This window comes from Microtus ochrogaster, unplaced genomic scaffold, assembly GCF_000317375.1.
Source record: "Microtus ochrogaster isolate Prairie Vole_2 unplaced genomic scaffold, MicOch1.0 UNK25, whole genome shotgun sequence".
Taxonomy (NCBI): Eukaryota; Metazoa; Chordata; class Mammalia; order Rodentia; family Cricetidae; genus Microtus; species Microtus ochrogaster.
In genome coordinates, this window is record NW_004949123.1 from 2,558,083 (window position 1) to 2,571,321 (window position 13,239).

The 13,239-nt window shown below is 45.6% G+C and overlaps 1 protein-coding gene across 2 annotated transcripts in view; it reads left to right on the forward strand.

The window, feature by feature from the left end:
* The first annotated feature begins 3,946 nt into the window (after positions 1–3,946).
* Vav3 (vav guanine nucleotide exchange factor 3) overlaps positions 3,947–13,239 on the forward strand; it is a 320,561-nt gene continuing 311,268 nt past the window's right edge. For both annotated transcript variants that reach the window (XM_026789648.1, XM_005367914.2), the window contains exon 1: positions 3,947–4,398. In XM_026789648.1, the coding sequence (XP_026645449.1) occupies positions 4,195–4,398 (204 nt within the window). In that variant the 5' untranslated portion in view covers positions 3,947–4,194. The remainder of the gene's footprint in view (positions 4,399–13,239) is intronic.

The following is a 13,239-nucleotide window of genomic DNA, read 5'->3' on the forward strand; positions in this document are numbered from 1 at the left end:
CTGTGTGGGCATTGTTCTGGTCATCAAAGGAGGTGCCCACAGGTATTCTAAAGCATAGCATTTTAAAACCTCATGTCAGATCCAAACAAAGCACAACATAACAAAAGGGTTACACCAGAAAAAAAAAAGACTCACAATTAAGAGATTGCCTGGAGTCTCAGAGGAGCATAGGAACATCTGAACAGTGTGGGGATTGTTACAGAACATGATGATTTTAGAGGTTGGAATGAACGCATTTTTCATATGATCATGACCATGAGATGGTCATGCATTTATGGGGGCCAAGTAGAGAATGGTAAGGCTTAAATGTAGCATACCTCCCATAGGTTCCTGTGTATCAACATTTGATTCCTACCTGGTGGCACTGCTTGGGAAGGATGTAGACTTTTACTAGGAAGTGGAGCCTTGCTAGCGGAAGTGAGTCAGTAGAAGGCGGCCTGTGGCTTTACAGCCTGGACCCACTTCCTGTTCACACCTAGCTTCCTGTCTGGGAAATGCAAAGTAGATTACTTGGCCTCTAGCTTCTGCCTTCCCCACCGTGATGGACTATATCCTTCTGAAATGTGTATCAGAATAAACCCTTTCCTTTTTAAAACGGCTTCTTGTCAGGAATTTTGTCATGGAATTCCTGATTATCATGAAGTTTTGAGCACAGAACATCAGAGCCATCATCTGCTCCCTTTTTGCATCTCAGGGGGGCCATCTCTGCACTTCTTGCTTTCATACCTGTGATATGAAGGCAAGATCAAAAGGCACAACAATACAAGAAGGAAGCAGAGCATAGACTGCTCACCGAGGCACCTGCCAAGTCCTGGGCTGGAGGCAACAGTTTGATTTCATGTGTCTCATGTGTCTTGTGGAAAGAATTCTGCCAGTTCTCTCCTGATGCTTTCACTACTGGGAAGGCAGAGTGAAGTGAGATGTGTGTCAGAGGGCGCGGAGGGGTGATGCGGCTCGTTAGTTTGTGCATTTGTTCATTCAGCTAAATAAATACTATCTACAGAGAGTTCATGGCGTAACAGGCACCAAGAAGCACCGTGGCTGACTCTGAGAATCTGAAGATGAGTGTTACTTCTTGTGTAGTCCACTATAGAGGGATCCGTGTAAGTCAGAAGATTCACTACGTGGGGAGCTGTACTTCTGAGCAGAAACAATTCAGACATATGTGTGTGTGTGTGTGGGGGGGGAGAGTTCAATCTGGCTTTTGTAGAATCTGTACTAGGAGCAAAGCCCTTAATACTTTTGATCCACAGAGCCTTGTCCTCATTGATACAGTGTGCTGGGGAGGGTGAAGCATCCCATTGCAGACAGCATATGTAAAATATCCAGGAGAAGCCTTGGCTCAGTGGGCAGTGAGGGAGTGATGGGCAATCCTCTTGTGCAAATCAAAACCATTTTGGTACTCTTTCATGGCAGGACCAAAACCTGCATTTCCACATCTGTATGTAAGAAATGGTTGCCAGTGTCTTCCAAGCCATCTTCTCTATGAGATATTAAAAATTTAAAGGAGAAAACAACTCAGATGAGAAGTCCATTGGTATTTTTCGTTCTTATTCCCCCCCTCTAGCACAGGGCCTCCATATACTAGGTAGATGTTCCTACCTCTGAACCATCCCCTCCCAGTCCCCACTGCTGTTGTTGTTGCCCCAATTTCAGACATTTTACCATTACCTGTTGGTTGCCATTTAGCACCTTGGTTACCTGAAGAGTCCTGCAAGTCCTCTAATTCTCTCCTTGTAGATCTCCTATACCACCCATCTGCCCTCATTGCCCATCCACACACTTTCTGGCTTAATATTTGAATGCTCTGAAGCAATATTTTATATGTTACATGAAATACATCAAACATGAACACTAAAAGGATTTGTTTGGTCCTTGCTTCTCTTTCTTTCTCTCTCTCTCTCTCTCTCTCTCTCTCTCTCTCTCTCTCTCTCGTGTGTGTGTATGCACAGTGGCTCCTATTGCATAGTATTTAGGAAGCTCTTCCTGTGACAGGCACTACACACTTACATCCTCTATCAACGCCTTTCAGCTTTTGATAGAAACATGTATTAGTTCTGGGCTGCTTACAGCATGGCATTGTACGTATGATCTGGATTTTGGAAACACTTTACAGTACTCAAGAGTGATCTGATGCTGTGCAAAACCAAATGCATACTTTGCTTTTTCCTTATCGTGTTTCTTCTTTTCCAGTGCCATTTCTCTTCATGTTGGACCATGTTTTAAAGAGTGAGCCAGGTACACTATGTTTGTAAATGTCTCTAATGTGTAGCACACCTTACAGTACTTGCCTCTTCTCAGTGGTTTTGCATTCTGAGTTTTCAGTAAAGTGGCAGTCAACAGCCAACCGAAAATATCACATGGAAAATTACAGAAAGCAAAAGTCCACATGGTTTAAGTAAAAATTATCACAATATATTAAATAATGTTCTATTTCTTTATTAGCTGCTGTTGATAATCTTTGCACCCATGATACACTATATAGTTATGGTGACAGTATTGCTAGGTTTGGTACTCCTGTAGCTACAGGCTTTCAAACCCATTATGTTCTAGGAAGCGCTGTGCTATTGATGGGCTCTACAGCGAGCACAGAGGAAGTTGCTGGGGACAGATGCATGCGAGGAAAGGAAGTCCTCAGGCTGATTTATTGTTTAAGGCTGGCCCTGTACACAGGGGGCTATGCTTGCCACAGCCACGGATGAAGGAACCCAGCCTCTGTCCTAACAGATCACGTCTTTTTAAAGTTACATTTTCGTCCTGTTTATAAAATAAATATGATCCGCAATGGAAAATTTGAACTTCAAATACCTGATGAAACTTTAAAAAATGATATAAAACCCCTTCAAACTGAATTTCATTTTTAAAAAAAATTCAAAAATAAAAGACTATTGAAGGACTGCATTTGCAGGGAGCTGTCAGAGTTCAGTGTGCTAATTCCTTGCCACAAGTAATGTAAGCACTGTTTTCAGTGTTTAAGGGCAGTGGGAATAAAAAAGACAGGGCTTGCTTTTTTTTTTTATTTTTCTTTTAAAGAAACTTGAGTGCTTTGCCTCAGTGTGACCAAGAGCTGACAAATGTGTGTGGGGGTGGTGGTGGCGGGGTTGGTACTTTCTAACTTTCCCCAGGGTTCCCCAAATATCTTGACTTAGTCTATCAGTGCTAAAGCAATTTGAGCTCAAACCTGGTGGCAAGTCAGTGACGCATGCGCAGTCTTGCCTCTGTGTCACTGGCCTGTTTTTCTCAGGCAGGTTCTTGAGGATCATCAAAAGGGGCAGGGCTGTATTAGTGAACAGTTCCGAGCCGGAGCGAGACGTGAAAAGCACGTCTCTCTACAGGCTGAGGCTGCAACTGTACCCACCCCACACACTTTTAAGGTGTCAAAACATCCTCAGAAGAAACTCACTTGGAGGAAGGAGCTGAGGATGGACCTGGAGGAGGAGGAACTAGGGGCCGGTCACAAACTTTCCACGCTGTTTTCCAGATGCGCGGAGTGCACAATTCCTACATTCTCCCGGATCCCGGTGTCCCAGTTAAGCCGCAGCTCCCCTGAGACCCTCTTAATTTAAATCGAATTCATTGTTTAGGGTGTCCCGGGGGACTCCCCAGCGTTTCTCAGTCTTCAGCCACACTTCCTAGGAAGCCACAGCGATGGGCTAATCCCTGGACGCCCCGGGGTTGTGCAAGCTTCTACGCACCCGAGGGTTTGCGGACGGGCGGGAGGGCGGGCGGGGGCTCCGGGATCCCCTTTGTGGCCACCGCCCCCAGCTCGGCCCGCTCCTCCCCCAGCCGCCCCGCCCTCGGCCCCCGACCCCCAGCCAGGGCGGCGGGCACGCTCGTACCCGCGCCTCCGGGACTCGCGGACTGCACAGACCGGCCGGGCGCGCTGGGCATGCTCAGTCTCGGGGCGCTGGGCTCGCGAGTCGGAAGCCCGTGCGCGGTCGAGCCGGCCGAGGCGCACTGAGAGCGCGCCGCACTCGCTGCTGCAGCGGCGGTCGGGCCGCGGCGTATCCGGGCGGGGACCTGAGGCGAGTCCCACGCGGCTTCCCCGAGCCGCCGGTAGCGGCGCCCGTTCCCGAGAAGCAGAGCAACCCAGGAGCCACCGGCGGCTGGCGTCGGCGGGGCGCGGAAGATCGGCGGCGGCCACCTCCGAGTCGCCGCCCGCCCCGGCGGGGCCGGGTCCCAGAGCCGTCGGGCATGGAGCCGTGGAAGCAGTGCGCTCAATGGCTCATCCACTGCAAAGTGCTGCCGGCCAACCACCGGGTGACCTGGGACTCGGCGCAGGTGTTCGACCTGGCGCAGACCCTCCGCGATGGAGTCCTGCTTTGCCAGCTGCTCAACAACCTACGGGCACACTCCATCAACCTGAAAGAGATCAACCTGAGGCCGCAGATGTCCCAGGTATGGAGGCCACCCTGCGACCCCGCCGTCCGCCAGAGGCTCCCATTAATCATACGGATAATTTCTTTGTGTAAATGCAAACATCTAGGTGCGCTCAGTTTGCCCTGCCTCTCAGTTCTCAGCTTAGGGGCTTTTTCTACCTGGCCTTGAAATGGTTTAGCTTGTCAGCTAAACATTAAAACCTTGCGTCCGGAGATGGTGTGTGGAATCCTAATTGCTTTCTGGGAGGCGGGAAGAAATAAGTTATCTTAGAGCACTGTTCACCTTTCCTCCCCCCCTCCCCCCGCCCCGTGTGGGTTAACAAAGAGTCCATCCAGCTCTAAAATGACAGTGGAAGGGAATGAATTGAAGTGATGGGATAATCTTGCTTTGAGTTTTTTTTTCTTCTGTGCATTTGGTCCCCACGTTCTAGAAAGAGGAACCATGCCATACATGAGGACTCTAGGAAGTGGAGGGCGTTTGGTACCGTTATCTGTATGGAAATGACCCTGGTCAGAGGAAAAAGAGGGAGCGGGACCGCAGGGACCCTTCCAGAAGCGCCCCCACACCCGCCCAGCCAGTGACTTGCTGGCAAACTGCGTGATTGTGTTTACAGCTTGTCTGAAACCAAGCGGGGAGCCAGCCCTGCCCCTCTCACCAGTGGCAGGAAGTGAGAAGTTTCACTGGAGATTCCTCTTTCATTGGGTCCTGTGCTCAGGTAGTGTGAGGGCACGTAGACTCCTGTGGCCCTAGTCTTGCTTGAGCTACGTCTTTGGGGGCTCTGATGAAAATGCAGCCCTGGTAGGCAGCGGGGTCCTCAGAGTCAGCTCAAAAGTCACAGTGCAGCACACTGCTGCTTTTCTTGGGTCCTGTCGGAAAGTTTTTGTCCAGAGGATGTTCAACACAACTCAGAACTTCTATTTTCTCTTCACACACACACACACACACACATACACACACACACACACACACACACACACACACACACACACACACACCCCTACCTTTCAACTTAGAAGGGAAAGAAAAGAACCCCCGTTCATGACACATTTAGCACTAGCCCTGTGTGATACAGAGCTTCAGCCGCTTAACCAGAGCTGTGTCCTTGCAGAAGGAAATGACCCTTATGCCATGTAATAATCTCGTATTTAAAGCAGGCACACCCACACTGAGCTCTGGTTTTCAGTACCTCATCAGGGTCCCTTCTCACTTCAAACCTGCCTCCCCTGACCTTCAACCTCTTGGTAGGCAGACAGTCCCCAAGGAAAACACAGACAAAGAACCATATGTGTTTACAAGAAGGATCAATTATTTTCTACTCTAACAAACCTAAATGGTTACTGCCAATTCTGTGGACTTTTCCAGAATCGTGCCAACCGTAGATGTCCTGTGGAGGGATTTGGTGGCTGCTTCCATGCTGTCAGAGCTACTGTTGGGTAGAAGGTCCTGCCTGCACAGGAGTAAGGTCCTAGAGTCCCAATTCCACTTGCGTAGTTGCCTCAGCAACAGCGTGGATTACGGTGCTTGTGAACCACGTGCTGTGCACATTTCCTGAAAGTTCAGTTTCTGGCATTTTCAGCAGTTACTCGTTAAAGTTGCCCTTAATAATCAAGTTTCTCTCTTCTTTTTGTTTCTTTTTAAAATTCTATTATCTACTTATTTTTGGACAGCTGGGTGTTCTTTGATCCTCAAACCTTTAGTTGACTGCTTAACAATGCATGGGATCTTGTCCAATATGCTTTCTTCTTGTCATAAGTGCATCATCTATCATGTAATCTGTCTGATGAGTGACGATCATTAGAAGCAGCACTAATGAAATGGAACACGCACGATTTCTTTAAGAGTTCTAGTCTCTGTTGAGGGCGCCACAGTGAACGTACCAAGATATTGCCCTCAAGGACTTATTGCACTGATATCAACAGGCCCCTAGGCTGTAGTGAGGTAAGCAGGGCAGTGAAAGGACTCTTCCTTAGGTTTTCCTTTTGCGTTCTGTAGCCAATCCATCTCTGAACTGTCTGGTTCCAAATTCAGTGATTTCTCTTGTGATAAGCTTCAGGAGGACTTCTTCTCAAACATAGTCCTAGAAAGTTAGCACCTGAGTGCAGGGTGTCTGTTTTTGTTTCCTTCTTGATTCTTGGCCCCGTGGCAGAGAGGTTGAGAGCTGAGAGCCGGGTATCTGCATTTGCATAATGCAGTTTGGCATTATGTCACTACATGAGACTTGGTAGATGCTTTTATGAAACAAGGGGACATATTCAACATGCCTACAATAGTCAGCCCTACTGTATATTTAGTAAACATTCAGTATTAGCAAAATTACCTAAAGCATTATATCTGCTATTGTCATATTAATATGGGTATTTGGATACAATTAAGATTCCAAATCGCAAATATCTAAAAGTTCCTGTGTGCTAGCATCTGTAAGTATTTCTGCTTCGTGCAGCTTTTTTGGGAAAGGCTCTGGTTGTTCCTTGCTATGAGGTTCTTACTCTATCAACTGCCATCATCATGTATAAGGAATAAGCTAATAGCCTAGCGTATTTGGTGTCGCCTAGATGAAGGCATTCCTGTTTCTTTCCCCCAAGCATCCACACTTCCGTGTTTCCTGACTCCCTCCAGGTTCCCACCTAGTTGCCATCTCTCCAGGAAGGGTTTGCTTGACTTCCCCTCATAAGTTGCATAAACTGCCTTTTATAGAACTGCATTTTCTTTTGTTTACACATCCAGCTCCAAAATGTGCTTTGCTAATAATGACCTGCTTCCCAGCAGAGCTTGCTTTTCTGAAGTTAGAGATGCTATTCCTAGTACTTGTGGTTTTTGGCTACTTCCAAGAGTTTTCCCTTCTATACCTGACTTTTTCTGTTGAGATATTAATTTGGAATACACTATTTCCTTATGACACACGATCTGTCATGTGTGGGAAATAGCTAGAAGATCATACTTAGGAGTTTTGGGGTATGCTGAAAATGTTTTGACAAATGCCAACAAAGGGGACTTTATTTGTTGTTTTGCTTACACACACACACACACACAGAGAGAGAGAGAGAGAGAGAGAGAGAGAGAGAGAGAGCACTTTCCCCAAAGAGGCTATAAAATGTAGTCTTTTAAAATAAGGGTGTTTATTCTAATGAGAGGGATGTCATCTCATTTCCCTCCTGTCAGCCTTATGTCTTGTTTGCATTAAAATGCAACTAACACTGCAAATAATGATTGTTGAATTATAGGCTTGAATCTTGCAGTATTCATAAACTAACTTTGTCTTCTTAAAATGGAAACATAGATGGGGTCCCACCTCTCCTGCTTGTATTGTTCTAACCATGCACCACAGCATGGCATCTTTGTGGTCTCACCATCTTGATAAGATTATGATCTTTAATTAAGAAACAAATACTTATGAAATACCAATGTAGATTTTGCTTTCATTCATAATAGCTTAAGGAGGTTACATGGATATGGTAACAATAACAATACCTGTTATTATAGTGATTGACACTTAGGAGATTCAGCCAGGGAGACCAGGATTTCACAGTCACCCTTGGCCATGTAGTGATTTTGAGGCCAGTCTTGGCTAAAACAAAACAAAGCAAAGGCAAAAAGGTAAATTCACCTTTATTTCATGTTCAGCATGTTCCATTGTAAAGGTTAAAGTTAAATAGCTCTCTGATGACCATTGAAAATTCAATACTTTTGTGTCTGTACATATTAGACAGATTTATTTTTCAACCCAAACAGTATTATGGCCAGGACATAATGAGCACACGTGATTCATTGAGCAGCCTATTGATCCTTGTGCTCTTGCAAAAAAGGGAATGGGGCTTAGTGGCTTGATGTCACTTTTAGTGGCTAAAAAGATCTCCATCAGTGTATAAACTAATTGGAGGTTTGTAATTGCTGAGATTATTTTAGTGTTATCTTATTTGTTTGGGCCATACTATATCCTGGAATGAAATTCATATATTTGGTGAGGTTTATGACAATGATATACTGTCTGACTAAACTTTGAGTTGTCTTAACCTGAATTGTTCATTCTTGAAGAGTTCCTTCAACACATTGCGGTTCTTAGGACACTGGCTTAGAGCACTAAACACATGTGACAGGGTCTTTGTCTTAAAGGGATGCCCACGGTGGTGAGGGAGATGGGCCGTACATAGAGCACATATGAGGCTGGGTGGGAGAACAGGGAGAAACGTCATTTCCACAGACGGTAGGTTATGTAAGAAAACCTCTCTGAGGTGTCAATTAGGCAAAAGGCTGAAGGCAACCAAGGAATGTAGGGACGTAGATGTCTGAAAATCAGAACAGACAATCTTCTCAGCAGGGGGTATACAAATAGGAAGCCCTGAGGCAGTTAGCACAGGGTACACCAGAAGAGCCAGAAGACCAGAGAATCTGGAGGAGAGGGAGTGTGGAATAGAACGGAATGAGCCTGGCAAGTAAATGGGGCCCTAAATTTTATTACTCGTGGGTCCTTATATTGACTTTTGGCTTTCACTTGGCGTGAAATGGGATTCCACACAAAGGGAGGAGTGACATCATGATGTGACCTAGCTTACCTTTTTGACAGGGTCACTCTGGCTGCTGTTTTGCAAGGATGGAGGAGTTGGGCTGGTGCTGCCGTTCAGACTGAAGGCCTGGCAGCCATGACCAGAACGGAAGCAGCAGATGGTGGAGTTATAGAATTCTGAATGTTTTCTGAGGGTGAAAGACCAGCTGGCTACACTACACTGGGTATGAGAAGAAGGCGGAGATCAAGGATGACTGGGAGTCCGGCCTGAGTGGCCATTGACAGAGATGGAGAAGTCTAGGATATATGTGGAAGAAAAGGAGGCCTACCTGAAGCTGGCATGCATAGGTGCCCAGTAGCCACCCAGAGGAAGGGACTGAGCAGGAAGCTGGAAAAGTTGGAAGATGTAGATGCAAATTTTGGGGCCACCAAAGTATAGGCAGCATTTGAAATAATGAGACTGGATGATAGATAGCATCTGCCGAGTAGGGGTGGGAGAAGACACAACATCTGAGTGAGAGCACCGGGGATGCGTGTCATGGAGGCTCTGGAGGAGGGCAGTTGAGAGGGGTGACCTTGGGTGAGGAGGTAGCCCTCAGTGAAGGGTTCTGAGAAGGGAACAATGTGCTTGGAGGAAGAGTGATCTGATGTGTCAGATGCTGCTGATAGATCAAGGAGAGCGAGGACCCAGGACAGGATATTGATTTCCATGGTCTGAAGTTCCTAGGTGACCTTGACCAAAGAGAAATTTGATAGTCTGGAAGCAAACACCATAATGGAGGAACAGAGAAATTAGGAGCGGACAGTTTAGCCGGGGTAGACATTTCTTTGAGGGTAATTTTGTTAATAAGAGATTAGAGAATTAAGGTAGTGGCTAGTAGGGGAATGGTTAAAAGGGAAGTTATTGTTTAGTATATGGAATTTTTATTTTATATCTATTCAAAAACATTTTTGGATTCATACAGATTTTAAGCCAGGAGTCTTGGTTTATACCTGTAATTCCAGCATTTGGGAACCCAAAGCAAGAAGATCAGGAGTTCGAGGCCAGCTATGATGATATGAAACTCTGCCTCAAAGCAGAAAGCAAACTGCAAAAAAATTATGCCAAAAGTATGTTGTAGTATTCCTGTATATTAAAATGCATATATGTGAAAAGGTATTTGCCTGTGAGCAAACATAAATATTATAAATATTTCTAAGGTTTTCTTTTGAATACCGTTTCAAGACTTAGTACTTTCCACATTTCTCTGCATAGTACTGTCCTGTATGCAGAGAATTAGTGATGTGGCATTTGTAAAAACAAGGACTGACTGTCATAGGCAGGGTTACCTTCTAATCTGCTAACACCTAGTTTCATTTTCATGTACTGTTTTTTTAAGAGACATATAAAGAGAACCTTATTTCTATTGTACATAGCCATATATTTAAAAACCCTATAATTGTATCACTTCAGGCATTGCCGTGTGTTTTACATGTCTGCACTTTCTGTCTCCAGCATCAAGTGGATTAAAGAAAATGGAGGGACAAAAAGCTCTCATTGTCCAAAAAAAAGAGAGTGGTTTCTTGGTTACATTTCTGGTTCACTCAGAATAATGTTTTTTTTTTTCATCTCCCCAGAAGTCAGCTACCCTTTCATTTGTTAAATTGTTCTTTTCAGTCATCTACCTGTGTGAAAGTCGATGCTGATCATGGCATTTTCGTGCAGCACGGCTACTGTATTTTAAACATTTCTTCTGGTGGCCAAGTTGGTGACTTCATGAGGGTTTCCTAAAGCTTCATCTGTGAAGGATGGTCCTCTAGCTGTCACAGTGAGGACGATGAGTTTCCTTTTTCCTTCCTTCTTTCCTTTGCAGGGGGAGAGATTATCATGTAAATGAGATTTATCCAATCTGTGAATCCCTGGATCTTCCCTCTTTTAATTACTTTCCATAAACTCCATTGCAGTCCGCACCCCAGACCCAGCCTTCCTGGTGAACTGTGCTCTTCCCGTCCCGCACCGCTGTCTTTGCTTCTTCTGACTCTTGTTCCTGCTGTCTCCTTTACTACCTGCTTTTTATCTAAACATTCACACTTTTGCATTTCCACCTTCGTTGTGTTCACGTCCTCGTCTCTTCCCTTGATCGTCTCGTGGTATCCGTGCTGTTAATTTATCACTGTGGACCCTGGATTCACATCGGCAGCTCACGCCTGCCTCCATTGTGACAGCTGCTTCTGGAGTGGTGTGTCCATGCTAGACAACTGACAACCGTCAGGATGGATTTGCTGCGGCAATACTGGGCATGGACCAAAGTGCGGAGGGGGCTGGATGAAGAGAGAGCAAGGTCAGAACAAGGGGTGAGTGGAAGGCAGGAGAGGAATATAGAAGCTTAGAGAAGTAGTTAAGGCATGCAGAAGACAGGCTTTGGGGGCCTCTGAATATGGACAGAGTGGTCTGACGGTTTCAGGCTTGGGTGGCCGGAAGAGATCAGTTCAGGGTGTTGTACTGGTACTGACCAGCTACCCTCTGGTGTCTCAGTTTCAAGCATCCCACTGTGTCAATCCCCCCTTCTTTCTGGCTTATTCTGCTAATACCTAAAATCCAGTGATCTTTTGAACTCTTCTCCTCTCCCGCCTCTTCACTGCTGTCATGGCTTTGTTTCCTTCCTGCACAGCTCACTTTCCAGAACCCTCTCGAGTGCTTCCTTGGCTTCCCTTATTTATCTTGCTCCTTAGGGTAAACAGAACCCTGACTAAGTCCAGCGTGTTACTTGTTTCCTGCCTACAGTTGAGCTGCTAAAAGGTGAAAAAGGAAAACCACACCACAGGGACTCTTCTTACTTGAAGGGCATGGTCCCTAAACCTCCAGGGAGTGCTGGGATCCACCCTACAGTGCCGTTTCTGTTTATCTAGACAATGTGTTCTCAAAGTCTGGGAACTCCAGGCAGTTGCAGAGCAGCTTTTGATGCCTTCCTTAGGGCCCAGGCTCTTTTATAATATTAACACAGCATCCTTCGCTTAAATTCTCATTTATTCACACATCTACCTTGGGGTTTTCTGAAGTTGCATATTATTGCTGGTGCCATTGCTAGGACTAACAGTGGACTATGTACGTGTGTATTAAGACCACTCGGTTTTGATTTTGAGTATGTCAAGCATTGATGGGTATGGCCCACGAACACAGCTGCTAATGGATCTCATTTTTTTTTTTAAGGAGTGGAGAGGAGTTTGAGAACTGTTCTAGTCATTTGTTTTCCCACTGTCCAAGGCGACTTCTTAGTACGTTTTCTTTCCTTTCATGTATCTTCCGTCACTTCCTTCTCCTCCATCCTTCCTTTAAACTACTGCCCCAGCTTCCTGTTCTGCAGAGAAAATAGACAAAATCAAAGGAAGGCTTTCTTTGGCTCTTATACTTGCCTCTGTGACCATAGGCGGTACATTCTCTCTTGTACCATGACTGAGTGAGCAGCCCTTCTGGAAAAAAACATAATTTTCTCCCCGAGTCTTTCTCACCCACTCTCCTGCCTCCTTAGTTCTCTCCCGTGTCTTTCCAATAGCAAGCATTCATTTTACTTCCCTTACTTGATTCAGGGTATGCTTTCAAGGTAAAAATCACCAAGATATGCTGATGAACTTTGAGTATCACGAGGAGCAACCCTGGTTTTGACCTGCACCACTGGGGCAGATAAGTGGTTACTCAACTTCCTTATAACTGTTCGATGGTTCCTGATGGGCCTCGGATTAACTTCAGAATCCTTAGAGAGCATGCAAGCACCTAGGATGCAAGGTCTGGTCCTCTTCCATCTTTCAAGGCTCCCTCTGCTGTGCTCCTGACTCGTTTATGCTTTCGTGGATGAGCCGTGCTTGTTAAACATCAACGTGCAAATTTGCATGCAATTTTCGCAGTTTCCAGAGATTGTCTTCATTTGCCTGAAGATTCGACCCGGTGTCCCTTTGTAGTAGGTCTTCCTGACTCCGTTCCAAGGTGTGGCAGAGTATATGTTGTTTAGTGCAACAACCTGGCTCGCATAGGCGGAGTGTGAGGTGCCCTGTTTGGCAGCTTTCTTCTTATTCATCTCCTTGTCATGCTGGGACTTGTTTGAGGCTGCCATAGATTAATTTGCTGATAAAGTGTCTTGGGAAGGTGACACAGGGACTCACACTTAACAGTCACATATAAGTAAGCATAAATTCATTTGCTGGGTTGAGAATGATGTCCTTTCAAAGGTAACTGGCTGAATTTTATAAGACATAGTCAGCTCTGCGCATGCCATTATAAACCTCAGATACCTGTCCATTCAATGCCAATTGCTGATCATCGCAGATAACATCACCCTTCCACTTTACAACTGAGTGATCTTTTCAGTGTGATGGGAACCTGC